This window comes from Bubalus kerabau, chromosome 22 (assembly GCF_029407905.1).
Source record: "Bubalus kerabau isolate K-KA32 ecotype Philippines breed swamp buffalo chromosome 22, PCC_UOA_SB_1v2, whole genome shotgun sequence".
In the NCBI taxonomy this organism is placed as follows: Eukaryota; Metazoa; Chordata; class Mammalia; order Artiodactyla; family Bovidae; genus Bubalus; species Bubalus kerabau.
In genome coordinates, this window is record NC_073645.1 from 20,052,789 (window position 1) to 20,074,974 (window position 22,186).

Sequence of the window (22,186 nt, forward strand, 5' to 3'; positions counted from 1 at the left end):
TTCTCCAGGCCAGAGTACTGGAGTGGGTTGCCATTTCCTCTCCAAGGGATCTTCCCGACCCAGGGATCAAACCTGCTTCTCTTACGTCTATCTGCCTTGGCAGGCAAGTTCTTTACCAGTAGAGCTACCTGAGAAGCATCCGTTTTTAACCTCCTTCTCAAATACCATGTTCTTAACATAGCAGCCAGAGTGATCTTTTAAAAAAACAACGTAGCTCATGTTACTTCTCTACCCACAATGCTCCAGCAGCTGTCTTCATTGTTTCTTTGACCTCATCTTCCTCTGGTTGCTTTCCCCATGGTGTTTTCTGTTCCCGTCGTACTGACTGTCTTGTTGCTGTTTCCCGAACGTGTTAGGCATGCTGCACACTCGGGATGTTGGCACTTACTCTTTCTTTTTTAGAATGCTGTCTGCTTCAACTCCTTAAGATCTTAGCTCAAATAAGACCTTTTCAAGTGAGGTCTCCCTGACTTTGTATTTAAAATTGGAATTCTCTGGTTCCGCCTCTCCTTCCCTGCTTTATTTTTCTCCACAGCACTTGTCACCTTTGACTGTATTATATGATTTACCTACATTGTTTATTATCTAAATAATCAGAGTGTTAGCTCCATGAGGGGAGGGATTTTTGTCTGTTTTTTCATTCACTGCTGTATTCCCAGTGTTTAGAACAAAGACTGGCACATATTTGGTGCTAGCTGCAAGCCCGGCACTGTACAAGATGCTGGCCATATGGCCAAAAACCTGATAGATATAGTCCATATACTTATGTAGCGCTTATTCCAGTGGTAGAGACACATGGGAAATAAATTGACAAATACATAAAATATTTCCAGAGGAGAAAATGTTATAGAAAAATAAATATGAGGGTATAAAATAGAAAACAGTTTTTTTGTTTGTTTGTTTGTTTGAGGAAGGAATGGCTTATAGGTTGAGGAAAACCTCTCTGAGATGATGACATTTGAACTGCCTAAAAACTAAGGAATCTAGTCATTTGAGGAATGGAAGAGAGACTGTTTCAAGCAGGGAGTAGCAGGTGCAGAGAAAGGCCTGAGATACGAAAGATGGGAGAGAAGTATTTGAGAAACTGAGAGACTGTCTATATATGGTGGCTTGTACTGTGTGCTTAGTCGCTCAGTCATGTCCAACTCTTTGTGAATCCATGGAGTGTAAGCCGCCAGGCTCCTGTCCATAAGAATTCTCCAGGCAAGGATACTGGAGTGGCTTGCCATGCCCTCCTCCAGGGGATCTTCCCAATCCAGGGATTGAACCCAGGTCTCCCACATTGCAGGTGGATTCTTTACCATCTGAGCCACCAGGGAAGCCCTGGAGTATATTTACAGATGGGGAGAGTGGTGTGAGATGAAGTTGAAGACAGAGGTCCAGGACCGTATGTCACTGTTGCTTGCAGGCCTTGGCCAAGAGATTGTATTTTACTTGCTAAGTGCTTTGGGAAGCCCCTAAGGAATTTTAAGCGGAGAACACCGTGATCTATTTTATATTAAGATGACTTTTGCTCCATTGTGGAGAATAGATTCAGAGAAGGGTGATGGGCAAGGGGCAAGCATGAATGCCAGTTAGGAAGACTATCATTTTAATCCGAGTTAGAGATGACAGTGGGCTAAGATGATGCCAGTGGGGATGGAGAGAAGAAAATAATAAACAAATTAGAATTTGTTAGGTCCCTGTGTACCCAGTCTTCTTGGGTTTTGTGAGGGATAAATATGAAATAGAACTTGTCTTTAAGAAGCTTATAAATTTTCTTGGGATGTAAAACTTGTAAAAGGAAATGATGTAACTATAAAACAGTTTGCAGTAAAATGATGCACAGTGGCTGTCCTTTAAATGGATATTCAGAGAAGGGAGAGATCGGTGTATGTTGCAGAAGATTTCATGTCTGTGTAGAAAGTAGAATTAGAAAAGAAGTTTGACCAGAGTTGAGTGAAGGGGATGACAAGCCTGGTGAAAGGAAATAGTATGAACATAAAGGAAAGTGGATATGTAGGGGAGCAGAAAGCATCATGTATATTGGGCTGTGTGTGTGTGTGTGTGTGTGTGTGTATTCAGTGAGCAGTTGTAGTTTCAGAGAGTAATAAGTAAGATTCATCTGAACCAGGAACTGCTTCTGTGTTTTAATTTTTATTTTAAACTCCTTCATTGTATACCAGTGTCACCAGCCTACCTTAGTGGTATGTGGCTCATATGTACATACTAGCATTTTTAGTATTTCTGTATCTGTACTTGATCACATTTGTATACTTAACCTTTTTTTTTTCCTCTTTTTTTGTGTTGAAGATGGTCATTAGGCCACAGTGATTTGAAGGGAACCAACTTTAATATAAATTTCTACAAAATTTAATCTTTTACTTTTTCAAAATATGATAGGCATTAGCTTCCTGGGTAAACTTTTGAAAAACTTTAAATAGCTACAAAAAGAGTAAGCCCAAAATGTTCTAAGTCATGAAAAGATAATAGTTATTATTTTGAAGACACTAAAATAGATCCTGCTTTGAAAATAAAAGTTTTAGTTTTTTTGTGTGTTCTTTACATTTTTCAGTAAGCTCTTCCTGCTGCATGCTCTTGGTTTTATCTCTAGTTGCATATTTATGTGACCATTCTGCACTCAGTTATCTCTGCAGAAAAAAATTCAATTAAGTCAAGAAATACAATAGTTTTAAAAAATAATGACTAGTTTTCCTAACTGTGTAATGTGACAAGTTACAGAGCTACATGCTGAGTCACAAATAGGGTCAGTTAAATTCAAGAGGTTTTTAGTTCTTTGTTTAATGTTTAAGCAACTGGAATGTTGTAAGTTGCACATAGATTCTTCCTTTTTAATACGTTTACACTAAAACTGAACACTGTAGAATGTCTTTGCTTTTTGATCTGTTATAGAAAATAAACAAAACTCTCAAGGAATTGTTCTTTTTATTCACTCTAAGTCTTTATCCTTGGCATTTTACTTTGGGAATCATCTTTTTAAAAGTTTCTCTGTACCTACTGTGTGATTCCTAATGTATGCCAACACTGCCAGTTTTCTGGTTCCTCTCTTTTTATTTGGATTATCACTTAGTTCTCTTAGTTTTCTTCCTTCTGTTTTTACTCTCTTCCTCGAATATATCTTGCTTTCTGTTTTCTAGTAGCATTCTATACCATTTCTAAAATACTGCTTCTGTAACTCTGCTCATGAACTGACAGGAATGGCTCCTTGTTACCTTTCAAGTTCAGATCTGTCCTCTACGGTCCTCTTAATTAACCTCCCATTTTCTCTATAATCTAGATTTTACAGTTCTTGCAGTGTTTCCTTTTTGTTTTTCTGAACTTGATAACCTTTGCTCCTTTCTTACATGTTTAAGCCCTGCTACTCTCTAAAGGATTGTCATAAAATCTACCTTTCTGTGAAGTAGATACAGTCAACATTGATCTGTTAACTTCAAGTCTTAAGAACCTTTGGTTACAAGTAATACCTAGTAGCTTAAGTCAGTTTACACTAGTGTCAGCTGAAAAGTGAGAGTGAAAGTCGCTCAGTCGTGTCTATGACTCTTTCCAACCCCATGGACCCATGGAATTCTCCAGGCCAGGATACTAGAGTGCGTAGCTGTTCCCTTCTCCAGGGGATCTTCCCAACCCAGGGATTGAACCCAGGTCTCCTGCATTGCCAGTGAAGCCACAAGGGAAGTTGTGGCTTGACCAGTTGAGCCACAAGGGGAAGCCCATCAGCTGAATAGGGGGAATGGTATTGGGCTTGACCAAAATTATTTGTTCAGGTTTTTCCAGAACATCTTACTGAAAAACCCAAGTGAACTTGTTGGCCAACCCAGTATTGAAAGTGAAAGTGAAGTCGTGAAGTTGTGTCCGACTCTTTGAGACCCCATGGAATATAGCCTACCAGGATCCTCAGTCCATGGGATTTTCCAGGCAAGAAAACTGGAGTGGGTTGCCATTTCGTTGTCCAGGGGATCTTCCCGACCCAGGGGTCAAACCTGGGTCTCCCACATTGTAGGCAGACGCTTTACAGTCTGAGTTACCAGGGAAGCCCATTTCCTAGAATTCAAGGGCAGGAATATGGGCTGCTGCTACTAAGTCGCTTCAGTCGTGTCCAACCCTGTGCGACCCCATAGACGGCAGTCCACCAGGTTTCCCCCGTCCCTGGGATTCTCCAGGCAAGAACACTGGAGTGGGTTGCCATTTCCTTCTCCAATACATGAAAGTGGAAAGTGAAAAGTGAAAGGGAAGTCGCTCAGTTGTGTCCAACTCTTAGCGACCCCATGGACTGCAGCCCACCAGGCTCCTCCGTCCATGGGGTTTTCCAAGCAAAAGAGTACTGGAGTGGGGTGGGAATATGGGCAGGTCTCGGTAAAAACTTGTAGTGATACTACTCCCTAGGTTTTAGTCAAGGTTCTTAGGAGATCTGATGATTACTTTCCTGTTGTTTTGTTTTTTGTTTTATCTTGTTTTGCTTTGCTCTGCTGTCATTCCTTAAAAAAATGTTTTTAATTTGTTATCATTAGCTTAAAGGGTATCTTTACTATAGAGTTGTTTGTTTACAAACATGTACTCATAGAATCTTTCCTTCTGATGTAAAAATGAGGATCTTCCCTGTTAATTTAAAAATATATTAAATGCATTAATCTGCAACTTCCTTTTTTGAAAACTAAAAAAATTTCACAAGTCAATTCAATACATACACCTTATTCTTTATGTTGTTTTCATGTGTGGTATTCCATAATTTACTTAATCATTTTCTTATGGGCATTTAAGTGCTTAAGATATGTATTTAAGGTACATATCTATATGTTTTGCTTTTATTTCTGTAGGATAGATTGTTAAAAGTAACTTTTCTGGGGGAGTATATTTTAAAAATGTGAAGGAAGTTGATTTTTTTCAAGGAAAACATAGACTGCCAAAAGTGATTTAAGCAGTAGAGCACTCAACGATCCCAGAAACCATAGAAGAACTTTCAAAGATTATAATATCTAAAATTTAAAAATGTCCCAGGCCCATATGGTATATTTGCGCAGTCTGTGTAATTTTAAAGAGTGGGCACGTCTTATGTTTATTGAACTATTCCAGAGCAGATGAAATGATGGAAGGTATCCTCACTGATTTTACAAATTCTCCATACCAAATCAAAACTTAATGAGAGGACTAAAAAAGAAAATAAAAATAGATAAAATTTTGTCAGATTAAAACCAGTGCTTTATTAAAGAATAATATACTTAACTAATACAAAACAGTTCAACATTATACTTGATATTTATTTTTTTGTACAGTGTATAGAAAAAAATCAAATTTAGATTGATGTTATAATTTTTATTCTTTTAACAGTATACCTAGATCAGGAATCATATTATTAACTAAATACCACTTGTTTTCTATATAAAATACATAAAACTTTTTTTGTATAACAACAGTGCATCTATAACTGCTATTTTGGTGGTGCCAGTTCCCTTTACTTACTTTTTAGATAACTTTATGGCTCAAATTAATTGTTAAAAGAAATTTCATAGCATGAATTTATGAAGAACAGTAACATCTGATAGCATAGTTCTTCATTATCTGAGTATTACATTTGCCATTAGCTTTGTAACTGTTAACAGTCTTTTCTGAAGTGATGTGATTGGGTACTTCTGTGTTGATAAGAGGAGTACGTTGAATATACCTGTTTTGTTTTAACTTCTTGTCCACCTTTAGTGTCAACATTCAATTTTTTTATTGGTGTCAAGTTTACTATTTTGAGTTTGTTCAAGAAAAACAGTTTGTTTACCTCAGACTCACATGCTTTGAGAATTCCAAAAGTTTCATGGATTCATGGTGCTTTTTCTTAAAGTTTCATAATAGTGTGGTCTTGGAATCATTCTTGTTACATCCAAATGTTAGGCTGTTTGCTTGTGCTATGATAAGGAAGTATGCCAGTGTGGAGGCCATAGTAATCCAAGGACATTTTAAGAAACACTGACCCAAGGATAACCAGTGATCACTATAAACACGTTCTATGTATTCTTGACTGTTAAGAGTGTTTAGGGCTCCATGTGTCTGTTTATTCATCTGTTCTCTACCATCTATTAACAGTTGAACAAAATAAATCCTGATATGGCTACTGTTTTGATTTTTTTTTTTTTTTTTTTTCACTTAATGTGTCTTCCCTATTACTAAGCGTGGGTTTACAGTGTTGTTTTATAAATTGAAGAATATTCCATTGAATAGAAATACCATTATTTATTTATTGGTAGGCTTTTAATTATTTTTAATGTTGTGATTTTATAAACAGTGCTCCCATGAACATCTGATTATTACTTTTAGGATAGATTTCTAGGGGTGAATCAGAAGTTAAAGTACTTTCTCCCCAGGCATATATGTAGATGTAGATATATTGTGTTTATGTTATTTTATGAAATTATAATCTTTATAATAAATACATATATTTTACAAACTGTTTTTATGAAAGTTGTCGATTATTCCTATCGTTAGTATCTCATAGTATATCTCTTACCAGAAAATAAAATTTTAAAAAGAAAGCATACAAACAAGTTCAAATTTTTATTGTTGGATTCAACAGACAACCTTGTAAAATTGCTGTTTTAGTTCCTAAATGCTTACTCTCAGTTTCTGTACAAATATTGTAATGGACTGGTGACAAATGGCTCATGTATTATCAGCAGACCACATTTTTAGTAGCAGTGTTTTAGCCCTGTTTTAACTGGGGCATGGGATGGGGTTTGCGTCTCATATGTATATGGTCATTTAATCCTCTAGCTTTTGGTGTGGTGCCCACTTTCTCAGCTGTGCTGGTATCCTGTATATCAGAAATTCTGTTTTACTTTTCCGCAGACAATACCTGTGACTTCTGTGGTGGGGGAATAGCAGTAACCTAGCATGATGGAGGAGGAAGGCAATGGCACCCCACTCCAGTGCTCTTGCCTGGAAAATCCCATGGACGGAGGAGCCTGGTAGGCTCCAGTCTATGGGGTCGCTAAGAGTCGGACATGACTGAGCGAGTTCACGTTCACTTTTCACTTTCATGCATTGGAGAAGGAAATGGCAGCCCACTCCAGTATTCTTGCCTGGAGTATCCCAGGGACGGGGGAGCCTGGTGGGCTGCCATCTATGGGGTCGCACAGAGTCGGACACGACTGAAGTGACTTAGCAGCCGCAGCAGCAGCATGATGGAGTGGGGAAGAGAATCTTAGCATCCAACCAAAACTCAACCAGCTTCTCCAAATTTCTGTTTTAGCCTCCTCTTCCTATTTTCTTCCCATCTCAGAGTTACTTGGTGCTGCCAGTTCCTAAGTCTTTTGGAGATTCAGAGTATAAAATGGGTTAGTTCTTAGTTTCCCTCTCTGTCTGCCTGATTGTGTCAGGTTGTTTACTATCTACTTATCTGCTTTCCAGTATCTAGAATTTTGTTATTGTCACTTCTTCTGTTTCCCATTGTTATTTTTTAAGGGCTTCTTATATATTTGTCATTTTTCTTAACTGTATTTACCGAAAAATTATACTTCTCTTTTGTAGATGTTACAGTTGACAGATACTTTTTCTATGTCATATTATTTATTTATAGTCATTTCTTCTGACTAAAATTTGATTTTTGCTGAAGTATTAGTATTTACTTAAAACTTCTTTCTAGAAAAAGTACATATGTAGTGTATTTTCTGAATATTCCCATATCTAAAATTGTGTTTTTCTCCCATATGTGAGAGTTTTCCTGGGTATAGAATTAATTCTTGAGTTAATTATTTTCTCTAGAACTCTAAAACTGTTATTTCATTGTCTTCTAGCATTTAGAATTGTGAGTAAAATGTCTGATTAATATTGTTGTCTGCTTTAAGTTGGTGTTGGGAATATCTTTTTAGATAACTCCCTGTCCACCTTTTTTGGTAAAATTTCATTTTTACCTTTTAAACGGAAACATTTTACTAGAATAAGTGTAGATATTGAGTTTTATTTTCTTATACACTAATAATCTTGCCTGGCATTTGGGGAGCCTTTGATTTTGAAAATTCAAGGCTTTAAAAAAAAAAAAAGAAAGCAATAACTCAATGTAATTTTTTCCTCTTGTTTTCAAAACCATTATTTCTCCCCCATCTACTTTGTTCTTTTTCCTGGCAGTACTTTTGTTGTTGTTGTGTTGTTTTTTTCCCCTCAGTATCCTAGCTCAGGTCTTACTGAGATTGCCAATCATTACTTGATTTTTTTGGTAAAGCTTTCTCCTTTTTCCTGCAGTAACTTTTAACTGTAATTATGTTTCTCATGCTGGATGAGAGAATGGGTGAGGTTTCTCTGAGTGTTTCAGTCATTTTCCCTTTTTTGAGCTGCTGCATCCAGTGATGTTTCTGTCGGCTATCTATTTAGATGGCACTGAGAGCTGAGATGTATTGTTGGAGAATAAACCAAGATTTTCTTAGTGTTTTTGGTTAGACAGAGTCTGGAAAGTTAACATAATTTTTTCTGACAGCTTAGAGATACTAATTGACTTACATGTAGGAAGAGCATTGATTCAAATGTATTCTTTTTAATGGCTGAGTAGGCACTGGCGACCCACTCCAGTACTCTTGCCTGGAAACTCCCATGGACGGAGGAGCCTGGTGGGCTGCAGTCCATGGGATCGCTAAGAGTCGGACACGACTGAGAGACTTCACTTTCACTTTTCACTTTCATGCATTGGAGAAGGAAATGGCAACTCACTCCAGTGTTCTTGCCTGGAGAATCCCAGGGACGGGGGAGCCTGGTGGGCTGCCATCTATGGGGTTGCACAGAGTCGGACACGACTGACGTGACTTAGCAGTAATACTCCATTGTGTATATGTACCACAGCTTTCTTATCCATTCATCTGCTGATGGACATCTAGGTTGCTTCCATGTCCTGGCTATTATAAACAGTGCTGTGATGAACATTGGGGTACACGTGTCTCTTTCAATTCTGGTTTCCTCAGTGTGTATGCCCAGCAGTGGGATTGCTGGGTCGTATGGCAGTTCTATTTCCAGTTTTTTAAGGGATCTCCACACTGTTCTCCATAGTGGCTGTACTAGTTTGCATTCCCACCAACAGTGTAAGAGGGTTCCCTTTTCTGTACATCCTCTGCAGCATTTATTATTTGTAGACTTTTGGGTCGCAGCCATTCTGACTGGCGTGAAATGGTACCTCATTGTGGTTTTGATTTGCATTTCTCTGATAATGAGATGTTGAGCATTTTTTCATGTGTTTGTTTGTTGTTTATTTTTCTGGAATTGAGCTGCAGGAGTTGCTTGTATATTTTTGAGATTAATTCTTTTTCAGTTGCTTCATTTGCTATTATTTTCTCCCATTCTGAAGGCTTTCTTTTCACCTTGCTTATAGTTTCTTTTGTTGTGCAGAAGCTTTTAATTTTAATTAGATCCCATTTGTTTATTTTTGCTTTTATTTCCAATATTCTGGGAGGTGAGTCATAGAGGATCCTGCTGTGATGTATGTCGGAGAGTGTTTTGCCTATGTTCTCCTCTAGGAGTTTTATAGTTTCTGGTCCTATGTTTAGATCTTTAATCCATTTTGAGTTTATTTTTGTGTATGGTGTTAGAAAGTGTTGTAGTTTCATTCTTTTACAAGTGGTTGACCAGTTTTCCCAGCATGACTTGCTAACACATATATATGGAATTTAGAAAGATGGTAACGATAACCCTGTATGTGAGACAGCAAAAGAGACACAGATGTATAGAACAGTCTTTGGGACTCTGTGGGAGAGGGAGGGGGGGATGATTTGGGAGAATGGCATTAAAACATGTATAATATCATATAAGAAATGAATCGCCAGTCCAGGTTTGATGCAGGATACAGGAAGCTTGGGGCTGTTGCACTGGGATGACCCAGAGGGATGGTATGGGGAGGGAGGTGGGAGAGGGCTTCAGGATGGGGAACACATGTACACCCGTGGCGAATGCATGTTGATGTATGGCAAAACCGATACAATATTTTAAAGTAAAAAAATAATAATGATAATAATAAAAAAACCTTGAAAACTGAAAAAAAAAAAAAAAAAGGAAGAGCAGCACTCTTAAACAGAACAAGATGGTCATGGGTTTAGGAAGATGTATTTTTATTCAGAAATGATGCCTCTTTACATCTCTCCTGACAGCTGGTGCTAGCAACTCTCAATTCCGTCTCGTCTCTGGACCCAGCTCAAAGCTCTGGATTTGTTCTCTTGCCATACCTGAGCTGGAGCCTTGTGTCACCCCAAAGTGCTTCATGCAGTCTTCCTCTCAAGCCCTCACTTCTCTCCCAAGGTATGTATAGGAGAAGGAGTGGCTGGAATCAGTACTTCTCTACTTAGGACATGATGGACACTTACTGCATATTGGTTGAATGAATGTCCTTCATTCAACCAGGGAAGTGTGCTTCCTCTTTGAAAGTGTTGCTTTAAAAGGGTTGCTATATCAGCATTTGTTTTCACTCTTCTCTCTCTGGACCTTAACCTTCCAAACACCTTGTGGCATCTGTATGGAATATATTTTAGATTCTTGACATATTATAGAACCTTTAAAATTATATTTTTTAGTTTATATTTCAGTGAGCAGTTGGGAGAGGAAGACCATCAAATGGCTTGAGTTGCCATCTTGATGCAGCAAACACTCTGGGTTACTTTTTAAAGGGCCAGTCATACTTTAAACAAATAGTATTATAAAAGGCTTGAGAAGATGTTGGTCGTGTTATGAGATAATAATACATATATAGGAGGCGGTAATTCAAATATGGGATTTAAAGTCAGTAATCCTTGTTGGTAAGATAGAGAGTGGTCTGTAGTGAAATGAGTATTAGCTAACAGGTTGAAAGAGTAAAATTTCTTTCCTTCTTTAAAAAATGAAACACATTTTTTCCCCATAGGTGGCAATCCTTATAAAATTTGGTACCAGATGTCGTGTTTGATTGCTTTCACAGAAAACAGGTTGAACATAGTTGAAGATTTGACAAAAGAGATTTTCCAAACTTAAAATTTGAGGGTAAATAAACCCCAAGATACGTAAAATACTAATCTCTTTTGGTGCTATATTATACATGTCATATATTAAATATAAAAAATAATCACATTCAACATTAATTTATTAGCAGTTATCAGACTTAAGTAAAAGCTAAATGAATTTCTTAATAAGGTGGTTCCTTTTTTCAGTGTTGTTTTGTCTGTGTGGAAAGGACTTGCACTCTAATGGATGAACTGGGTGACATCTGTGTTGGCTGCCATGCATCCTATTTATTTTCTGCTTTTAAATTTTTCTGTTTTATTGCTGGATGGTCAACTCTGAATAAGCCAAGTATTAACATAAGTATATGCCCCACCTCATCCTTTAGATTACAAGCTGCATTTAAGGGTGGCAACCATGTTTTTGGGATCTCTCAGTAGCACTCATCAAAATGTATCATATTTATAATAGATTTTTTTTAGTATTAGTTAATTGAATTATTTAAATCATATACTTGTTGTCAACCTTTGGGATATGTGTTTTCATGAGAAAAATTTTAAATTATATAGGTATTTTGAAATGAAGTTGATGATCTTTAGAAATTTTATCAAAACGTGTATTTTTTAGCATTACATACACATTTTTGGACATGTAACATATACTATAAGAAGCAATTTGCCTTTTGTAATGAAACCTGTGATACGGACTCCTCTTGATTATATATAGAAATAGAAAAGCCTGGGTATCGATAGTCTGGAATGACCACAATATGATATTCTGGCAAATGTGGAAGACTTACTACTCAATGTGCTTAAGAAGTTTCACATATTTGAGCCCCATGCTCAGAGTCTGGTGTAGTGAAAACACCATAGTTGATTATGACGCTTGTCGCTGTTGAGAATGTGACACTCTGTAGAGAATTTTCTTAGTTGTTGTGAAGTATCCACCAGGTTATCACTGAACTTTTTTCTAGCCCTTTATTATTTTTCTCACTTTTGAAGAAAAAGTTTTACGTTTAGCTTTAAATAATATAGTAAAAGTTTCACATTTTTTACTGTATTAGGAATAGTATGTAAAAAAAAAAAATTTCAGTAAACTCAAACGCTTCTAATGAATTCATTTTCAGGTTAGCGCATATATATATATTTATTATTATTATTTTTTTAATACTGAAGGTGTTTTTTAGACACAACCAAATTTTTAAGTTTGAGAAATATTCAAAGGGCCTCTTAATAGTAATGTAATGTAACTTTTAATTATATTCCCTCAGTGAAGGATTTTTGAAACCGTGAAGTTCCTAGTTACTTAGATTAATTGGAATTTAGAGGTGAGACCTTTGGATAGACATTGTGGATGAAGCTTACTGTGATTTATACTTTAGTTTTTTAGCTTATCTAATTATTAGTCATATACATATTTAAGAACATGAAAGTAAGAAAATATAATTCTTGTAATACACCATTTGATATTTTTGCTGCTGAACCTTTGGTGCTCAGATTCCATTCTCAGCAATATATTGTCTATCTATTTGTTTATTTTTTGGCTGTGTCATGCAACATGGGATCCTAGTTCCCTGACAAGGGATTGAACCCACACCCTCTACATCCAAAGGTTGGAGTTTTAACCACTGAACCACTGAACATCTTTTTAATTCTACAGTTTTTTTGTCCTCTGCACCTTGTCATAATGTCTCATACATGGTAAGTACATACAGTAATGGTGGTAGCTACAGTTTATAAGGTACCTTACAGGATGCTGTTACATAGTTAGGGGTAATTTTCTTTCTTCTTTTTTTTTTCATTTCATAGGTGAAGAAACTAAAACACAGAGATTGAGATTTGCTTAGAGTAACACAAACCAGTAATTTTTAAAATTAATGGAGGCAGATGGTAATGAGTACATTCTAAAATGCCAAGGACTTTCCTTGCTGCCATCTGCCTTAGTTCTAAGGATTAAAAAAAGAAAAAACCAAAATGGTAGGGAACCAGAAAGGTAGTAAGTAGATTTAGGAGTACCCCAGGGAAATGTACTCCTCCTTTTAATTTCTACTTTTTTTAACCAGTTAGTCATGATAACTTGAGAGAATAGATAATGTCTTTTTGTTATTGTTGTTGTTAGATGAGTGAAACTTTTATTTTAAACATAAATTATCCCTGAGGCACTAGGGAAGTAGAAAATCTACAGAGAAGTCTGTTTTAATTCTCACAAGGTAATAGCTATGGGTCAACTAAGTAACTGAGAAAGTTAATGGTATATGTGTATAATTGGAACTTTACATGTGTGTAAGTGGGACTTAAGTTTATAGGGCTCTCTTATTGAGATTTTAAAAATCTTGTTTAAAAACTATAGTGTCAAGTTAATATAAAATCTTAGAGCTTAAAGGTGTTTATCCAGTTGTGGTTTTCTTTAGATGAGAAAACTGAGGTGCAGAGAAGTCAAACCTTGCCCAGTGTCACAGAGCAGAGCCGAAAGTAAAGCTTGTATTTCCTGAGGTCCAGATTAGTGTTATTTCTACTTCAGACTTAATTTTTGGTAAGCTACTCTTAAATTACTTAACAGGTCTTTTATATCTTTTATTTGTTTGATCAGCATTCTTGCTTTGTGTCAAAATGAACTTTAAAATGAATTTTACTGATACTTCTGTGATGAAAATTTCAGTTCTTTGTTTAATTTTAGGTGAGTTAATGTGGGGAAAATCCTGGTATTCTGAAGATGTTGCGGCACAGTATTGTTTCCTGTTCAAATTACAAGTAACTTCAAGAATTTTCAGGAAAAAAAGAATTGAGATTGTTTTGTTTTATTTTTAAATCATGCCATCTGAACAGAAACATTTATTTTTTGATGAAAAACAAAATACTTTAAAAAAAGATTATGATGTGAAAAATGAGGTAGTTGATAGTCTCGGATCAAAAATTTCAGAACCAAAATTTCAGAACCAACTTAAACCAAACATTTCAGAAAGCAGTTTTCATTATGGATTAAAAAATTTGAAAATTGTTTTGCCGAAGATAAATATTCCAAATGAAGTCCTATTGAAACATGAAGTTGACAAATACAGAAAATTATTTCAGCATAAGCCACAGACTGCAAGAAAATCTATCAATGTAAAGACTGTAAGCTCTGTAGAAGAGTGTATGTTGCTTCATCAGTCTGAGAGAGTTGACGAAGGTATAAAAATGTCTGCAAAAATACTCAATTTCAATTGTTTAAAGTGCCGAGATAGCACCCGGTATAGCCCAAATGATTTGCAGAAACACTTTCAAATGTGGCACCATGGTGAATTACCTTCCTATCCTTGTGAGATGTGCAGTTTTTCAGCAAATGACTTCCAGGTATTTAAACAACACAGACGAACTCATAGAATCACTTTAGTAAAATGTGACATTTGTAACAATGAGAATTTATATACTTTATTAGACTTAACAAAGCATTTTTCATCCACACATTGTGTAAATGGTACTTTTCAGTGTGAAAAGTGTGAGTTCTCCACCCAGGATGTTGGCACATTTGTTCAGCATATCCATAGACACAACGAAATCCTTTATAAATGTGGTAAATGCCATTATATATGTTTAACCAAAGGAGAGCTTCAGAAGCACCTTTATATTCATTCTGGTACATTTCCCTTCACTTGTCAATATTGTAGCTATGGTGCTACCAGGAGAGAGCACCTTGTAAGACATGTTATAACTTTGCACAAAGAACATTTATATGCGAAAGAAAAACTGGAAAAGGACAAATATGAAAAAAGGATGGTGAAGTCTTCGGCAGGACTTAAACTAATACTGAAAAGATACAAGATAGGTGCATCAAGGAAGACATTCTGGAGACGCAAGAAAGTCAACAATGTAAGTGACAGAAGTATAGAAAAAAATACTCAAGTGCTTAAAAAAGTGAACAGAACACAGGCTACATCTGAAGACCCAAGCCATCTTGTTCAGGAACATGTAAATGAAGAAAAGCATGAAAGACTATACTGTGAGAATAATGATAAACCTGCTGAGTCAGAGTTGGAAAAACCAACTCTTCTGTCCACTGGACAATGTAATGGAGCTCAAGAGGGATCAAATTCTACTTCAGGTTTCTTGAAGACTGCTGTACAAGGACCTACAGTGTTAATGGTAAAAAACAACAGAATAACAATTCCTGCTAACTACAGCGCTAAGTTTATGGGCTTCAAGATGGTGGATGGAAGACAGCATATTGTAATAAAACTGTTGCCTACCACTAAACAGAATTCATGTGTACCAGGCTCACAGTCAGGTGCTGCAAGGGACAGTACTGCAGTTCTGCAGCACCAGACTTTGGATGCCGCTGCATTTTTAACAGGAGTACCAGCTGAGTTAAATGACACAGTTTGCATGAAAGCAGCTCCTCCATTTTCATCTTCATCTCCTGTACTTTCAGGGAAAGTAATTTCAGAAAAAGAAATAGCTTTGCTAACTCAGACAAGTAATATTATTCCAGCAGTGGATGATGAAAAAGGTGTATCTCCTTCACCAGTAGAGTCAGACTTGATTACAGCATCAGTGAATTTGACCACAAAAGTAGAAACAAGAGATAATGTTGACTTATGGGGCAGTCATATTACTCAGTGTCACCCTGAGGAGTTAAGTACTACAGTTAAAAGTCCAGATAAAGTCAGCTGTACTGCCAAACCAAATTCATACAACAGTGGAGATATGCATAATTATTGCATTAATTATATCAACTCTGAGTTACCTGTTGAATCTTCCAGTCAAGGATCATTACCTTTTCATAATTACTCAAAAGTGAATAATTCTAATAAACGTCGTAGGTTTTCAGGAACAGCAATGTGTGAAAACCCTCAAAGAGAATCTTCATCCAGCAAGACAGTTTTAAGTGAGTCAGTTTTATCATCAGTGAAGAAGGAGAGCTCAAACCCAGATAGCCGGTTAGCATCTATTAGTCTTTTAAATAGTAAAGATGGAACTTTAAAAACACAAGCTGAAATCGAAGAACAGTGTGTTCTAGAAAAAGGACAGAACATTGATGGACAAAACCTATACACTAATGAAAATAAAAGTTTAGAGAGCATGACTGAAAAGCCTAAATGGGATGGCATTTCTAATGTTGAGTCACCTATGATGCCTAGGATCACATCTGTTTTCTCACTCCAGAGCCAGCAGGCATCAGAACTTTTGCCACCTGAACTAAACCAGTTACTTCTAGATGTATTAAAAGCAAAACCTGATGTGAAACAAGACTCTAGTAACATTCCAGATAAAGATGTTCCGCTTCAGTGTGCCCAGTCTTTTCAGGAACATGGGGGAGAAAACAAAATAGTTGAATCTTCAAAAGACTTGAAGGTACAAGGCCTTTTCCCGATTCCGTCTGGTAGTATGGGGACTAGTATGCCTACAGATGATCTGAATTTACACTGTAGTGGAAAAGAAAAGCAAATGCTGTCACAGGATGTGAGAGAGTCAGAGAAGACCCCTAGAAGTTTCGGTTTTGGCACATTGCCTAAGACTCAGTCAGATGCAATAATTACACAGCAGCTCGTCAAAGACAAACTACGAGCCACAACACATTCTTTCTATGTGCATAATCCACTAAATTCAGAACCAAAAAAGGCTATATTTGTTCAGACTCCAAAATGCTTTTTGGTACCCATGCACTTTACTAATAAGCCTAGATTCCATGTTTCAAGAAGACCGTTGGTTAATACACAAGGTATCCCTGCTCCTCTCCTTTTAAACAAGAAACCGGGGATGATTTTAACATTTAATAATGGGAAACTTGAAGGTGTTTCTGCTGTCAAAACTGAGAGTGCTCAAGCTTGTGGAACTACAACTAAGGAACCTTGCAGAGCACCTTTCTTAAAAGTAGAACAAAACAGGAATTGTCTGACCCCTGCACTTTGTTCCAGCATTGGCAGCTGTGTGAGCATGAAAAGTAGCCCAGAAAATACTTTGTCATTTAAAGGCCCTTATATTATTAAAACGCCAGCAAATTCTTCAGTGAAAGCTGTTCCTACTCATATAATACCTGAGCATCAGGGCACTAAGTTGAATATCTCCGATTCAGTAAAACCACAGAACAAGATTTTTCCAAAACCACCTCTTTATACCTTTTTGCCTGATGGCAAACAAGCTGTTTTTTTAAAGTGTGTGATGCCAAATAAGACTGAGCTGCTTAAACCTAAATTAGTCCAAAATAGTACTTGCTTGAAAAATATACAGCCAAAGAAACCTGAAGGAACACCACAAAAAATATTGCTGAAAATTTTTAACCCTGTTTTAAATGTGACTGCTGCTAGTAATCTGTCAGTAAGCAACACTGGATCCTCATTGCAGAAAGACAGTGTACCATCTAACCAGACTACAGGACAGCAGAAAGAGCCAGAATCTTCTAGAGATGCCTTACCCTGCTTACTAGATGATATGATGCCAGCAAACGAAATTGTGATAACTTCTACTGCAACATGCCCAGAATCTTCTGAGGAACCAGTATGTATCACCGACCATTCAGAGGCCAGGGCATTAAGGTGTAAAACAAATTGTACAATTGAGAGAAACTTCAATAAGAAAAACACTTCGAAAAGAAAAGTTTCAAGAATAAAAAGTCATGTAAGAAGTCAAGATTCTGAAACTGCTTTTGTATCTAGAAGCAGAAACTGTAAACGCAAGTGTAGAGATAGTTACCAAGAACCTCCAAGAAAAAAAGCCTTACACAGAAAGTGTAAAGAAAAAGCAAAGCCTGAAAGTATCCCTGAATCATTTGAATTCAACAGACCTAGGCTTTCAAAAGATACAGTCAGAACTCTGCGGCTTTTCCCCTTTAGTTCCAAACAGCTTGTGAAATGTCCTCGGAGAAACCAACCAGTTGTAGTTTTGAATCATCCTGATGCAGATTCCCCAGAAGTAGTAAATGTAATGAAAACTGTTGCTAAATTTAATGGACGCGTTCTTAAGGTTTCATTATCGAAAAGAACTATGGATGCTTTACTGAAACCGGTTTGTTGTAACCCTTCTGAAACAACTTATGACGATTTTCCTAAGAGGCACAAAACATTTAAACCTGTTAGTTCTGTGAAGGAAAGATTTGTGCTAAAGTTAACTCTCAAAAAGACAAGCAAAAACAATTACCAGATTGTGAAAACTACCTCTGAAAATATTCTGAAGGCTAAATTTAACTGTTGGTTTTGCGGTAGAGTATTTGACAATCAGGATGCTTGGGCTGGTCATGGACAGAGGCATTTAATGGAAGCTACTCGTGATTGGAACATGTTAGAATAATTACCAAGGAAAAGTAAAATTACCTTAGAAGAAAATAGTGAGTTGGGTTACTCCATGCAGACATTTTTTTACTTCAATATAGCACCAAAATTAAACATTTAAAAGTTAGCTGTATTTCATGGATGAGCAAAAGTTTCAGTGTTGCATTTGAAAATGCACATTAGTTGCATCACTGCACATTAGTTTTGAAAGAAACTAATCACAGATTTACCTTGATTTAATTTTTTTAAATATGTGTTTTTGGGAAGTTAAGGCTAAAGAAAAGTATGGTGAAACAGTTTTCCCAGTTTAGTGACTGTTAGTAAAGAGAATAGCAGCTGACAGCCCCATTCCCTCTCTTCCACTAGCCTTATGAATCTTGATAACTATAGCTCCTCTGAAAAGGTTGAGAGCTCTTTCACTATGCAACCGAAGGAGTTTCTCGTCGTTCATGAAGATACTCTAAGAGAGCTTAGGTAAAGAACTTACTCTCCTCTGCAAGATGTAGTTCTTTTGAAGGTAACTAGGCTCCATTGAGAGTACATTTAACTCACTACAATTACACCTCATATGATGCTTGGTAAAAGTTTTTGAAGAGTAGGTCTTTTTTCCTTGTAAGCTGTCTCACACGTCATTGAGTGGAACACCTTTCCAAGGAGATTTTCTTTTTCTAAATGGCGCTCATGTTGCAGTAGATGGGCAGTCTTGAGAGAAGAATTAACCTCTCTTCATCTAGTTTGAAGTTCATTTAAAGAACTTGAATATTTTTCTGAATTTGATTATACTCACTTTTGGCGTTCCTTTGATTTAAGTTGTTTGTCCCATAATAAACCAAGTGGCCAATTTTTTTCTTGGTTGCCATCCCTTTAAAAAGAGTGAAACGTAGAAGCACTTCCAAGGGAATGGCTTTTCTCAAAAATTAAAAATTACTCCTCAGAAACAATATTTTGAAGCAAGATTAACAAAGTAAATCATACTTGTGTGTTTATTATTAGTGTCTGAATATGTCCAATTGGGACAAACCATTTTTTGTTAGCAGCGTTTCAGTATGACTGACAACCCAAAGCAGATTATGTACTGGTTGTTTGCAGTTGGAAATGAAGAAGCATTAATAGTGGACTCAGTGACAATGCATAAAACTTCAGGACAGTGTCTGAAGGGATATGCCAACAGGTAGAATTTTAAAAAGGAATGTTTTCATGACAACAGAATCATTGATTTAAACTTCTCACTTTGTAAGTTTGGGTCAAATGTTGTTGGATCATTGGATAATGGGGTTCTTGTATTAAAAAATTACTATATAATTTTTGTTACATTGTTACTACAAGTGTTATGATGTTTTTCATTGATTGAATGAAAACTTCAGGGCTTCTCTTCTGTATATAACAAAGAATTTAAACCTGTACATATTTTTGTACCTTTCAGTTATGTAAATTTTGCACAGAAAGTTTTTGAGATAAAAAGTTTATTTTCTTTCAATTTAGTTCTGTGCATGCACTAATAAAACTCATTGTTTAATTTAAAAGGAGTATATAAGACTTTACCCATGTTATTTTGGGGGGTTTTATTTCAGATGTATAATTTTTTTTTATATATAAATTCAGTTTTCAGGGATTGAACACTATTGTTAGCAAGTGCCTAAAAGATGTGAAACAGTTTACATATGTCAACTGTAACATTAGGTCCCAAATGGGCCTTTTTCCCCAATAGTTTTATTTTAAAGAAAGCCATACATAGACGCTTCAAGCTATCTTGCTATGCACATTATACATGTACTGTTTTTGTGCAGTTTGTCTACTTTCTTAGAAGTGAAGTATTTTTTGTATAAAACCTGTTACAATTGTGTTTCTTAAATTGAGCCTAAGAATGGAGTTGGTTGAAAATATACAATATATATTAATAATGTGTATGGTGTTTAAAGACTGGTAAGCGTTGTTAATTTCTGTAACAAATGTTTTTTCCATTAAATTTATCTTAAGTTTGTGTTTACATATTTTTCTTTTACTGTGCTGAATTCAAATGGGAATTTTATTCTAGTGGGAAATACTTAGTTTTCAAAACTTTTTTTTTCAATGCTAGTGAATGCAAAATAAAATGTGGGCTTCCCCCGCCTCCAAAATTATAGGTGAAATTTTGTTTGAGAAGGGTAGTACGTATTACAATTTAACTATGCTGGTAAAAAAAAAGCCACAGAGAGACATCCCTGGCTGTCCAGTGATAAAGACTTCACCTTCCAATGCAGGGGGTATGGGCTCGATCCCTCGTAGAGAAGCTAAAATCCTACATGCTTCAGGGCCAGAAGACCAAAACAGAAGCAGTATTGTAACAAATTTAATAAAGACTTTAAAAATGGTCCACATTAAAAAATCTTGAAAAGACACAGAGAGGGTTATGTTCTTCAGTACCCTAATGACAATAAAACTGAAATGTGGCTGTGTTATGGTTAGATTCACCTGTGAATACAGAAGGGAGAAGAGGAACTATCTTGCCAGTGTTTGCAACACTATAAAAATATACTTTAAAAAATTAATGCTAATGTTGAAATACATATTTTTTGCCTTAAGGTTTTAAAAGCTATTTTAATAAACTTCATGCACCAGTTCTGCTGCTGCTGCTAAGTCGCTTTAGTCATGTGCAACCCCATAAGCCGGCAACCCACCAGGCTCCCCTGTCCCTGGGATTCTCCAGGCAAGAACACTGGAGAGGGTTGCAATTTCCTTCTCCAGTGCGTGAAAGTGAAGTGTCTCTGTTGTGTCTGACTCCCAGCAACCCCATGGACTGCAGCCCACCAGGCTCCTCCATCTGTGGGAGTTTCCAGGCAAGAGTACTGGAGTGGGTTGCCATTGCCAGTTCCTCTAGTTGGTACCTTTTATGAGTTTTTTTTTTTTTTAAACTTAGGTTATTCTGAAGGAAAACCTACTTGGAGCCTCTATTGCCATAGCAGGAAATCTGAAAATAGAAACCTCTATCCTTCTTTCCTCCTGGCTGAAAGTTAGCTAAAGAAGGTTTTCCAAAACAGTATTCATTAATTCAAAGTTCTTAGTACAACTGGAAGAGTTAGTGTTACTTTTTCAATCCAACTCCTGGGTAAGGAGTTTTTCATTTTTTCCTACTTCTCCATTGAAAAGGGCCTGTTTGTCATTTACTTAAACTAATAGTTTAACTCTTCAGAATTTACTGTCTTACTAAGTATTCAGCACAGATTGAAATGTAATTATTTTTAAGAATTTCATTTTTATTAAGGAGTCAACAAGATACTTCAGTAAAGGGTCTTAACAAATAACTTAGGCTTTGTAGGCCATTAGTTTCTGTTATAACTACTTAACTGTTATACTGAAACAGCAATAGACAACATGTGAATGAGTGTGCCTATTTTTTAGAATATAAATTAGAATATAATTGCATGTGTTAGTTTCTTCATTTTATTAAAACTTTGTTTAAAAAAATTGTCAGTGGGCTTAATCTGGCCCATCAGATGGTTTTTCCAGCCCTTGCTTTCTCTGATAGATGTGTTCTTAGATTGAGATTTTTATTCAAAATAGAAGTTTAAGAGAATTTTTTGCAATGCACACCAACTATACAAAAGGTTCAAAGTATTGAAACTAAAATGTGTGTCGATATGGTTACCACCATAGATGTATTTGTTCAAAAATGTAGTGAAGGTGATGAAAATAATTAGTAGACAGGTCTTTTGTGTGCTAAGAGTAATGCAATTTATGGAGGGATCAAAAATCAAAAAATTGCTATGAGAATTTATGTTCAGGTTAGATGAGAAATAGATACTGGTTCTTTTAGTGGTTTGAAATCCCTAGTGAGAAAAAGTAATAGAAATTGTTTAAGATGGGGGGAAATGGAGGTGAGCTGAAAACAGAATATAGTATAAATTCTGTGCAGCTCACTTACGATTTTTTCTTGGTAAGTGATTCCTTTTCACATTGACATCTGCTTACTGAGAATTTGTCCCCTTTGTGTTGAGGTATTGGCTCTGTTCGTTGCCACAGCCTTGGTTATGAACCTTG

At 36.2% G+C, this 22,186-nt stretch overlaps 1 protein-coding gene across 15 annotated transcripts in view; it reads left to right on the forward strand.

Annotated features, from left to right (window-relative positions):
- ZNF518A (zinc finger protein 518A) overlaps nucleotides 1–20,156 on the forward strand; it is a 55,076-nt gene extending 34,920 nt beyond the window's left edge. For 9 of the 15 annotated variants that reach the window (XM_055560756.1, XM_055560754.1, XM_055560750.1 and 6 more), the window contains 3 exons: nucleotides 10,107–10,254; nucleotides 13,337–13,458; nucleotides 13,603–20,156. In XM_055560756.1, the coding sequence (XP_055416731.1) occupies nucleotides 13,737–18,188 (4,452 nt within the window). In that variant the 5' untranslated portion in view covers nucleotides 10,107–10,254; nucleotides 13,337–13,458; nucleotides 13,603–13,736 and the 3' untranslated portion in view covers nucleotides 18,189–20,156. Of the gene's footprint in view, nucleotides 1–10,106; nucleotides 10,255–12,495; nucleotides 12,627–13,336; nucleotides 13,459–13,584 lie in introns of all 15 variants that reach the window. The other 6 variants (XM_055560761.1, XM_055560760.1, XM_055560748.1 and 3 more) reach the window with 5 other exon arrangements.
- The last annotated feature ends 2,030 nt before the right edge of the window (nucleotides 20,157–22,186 follow it).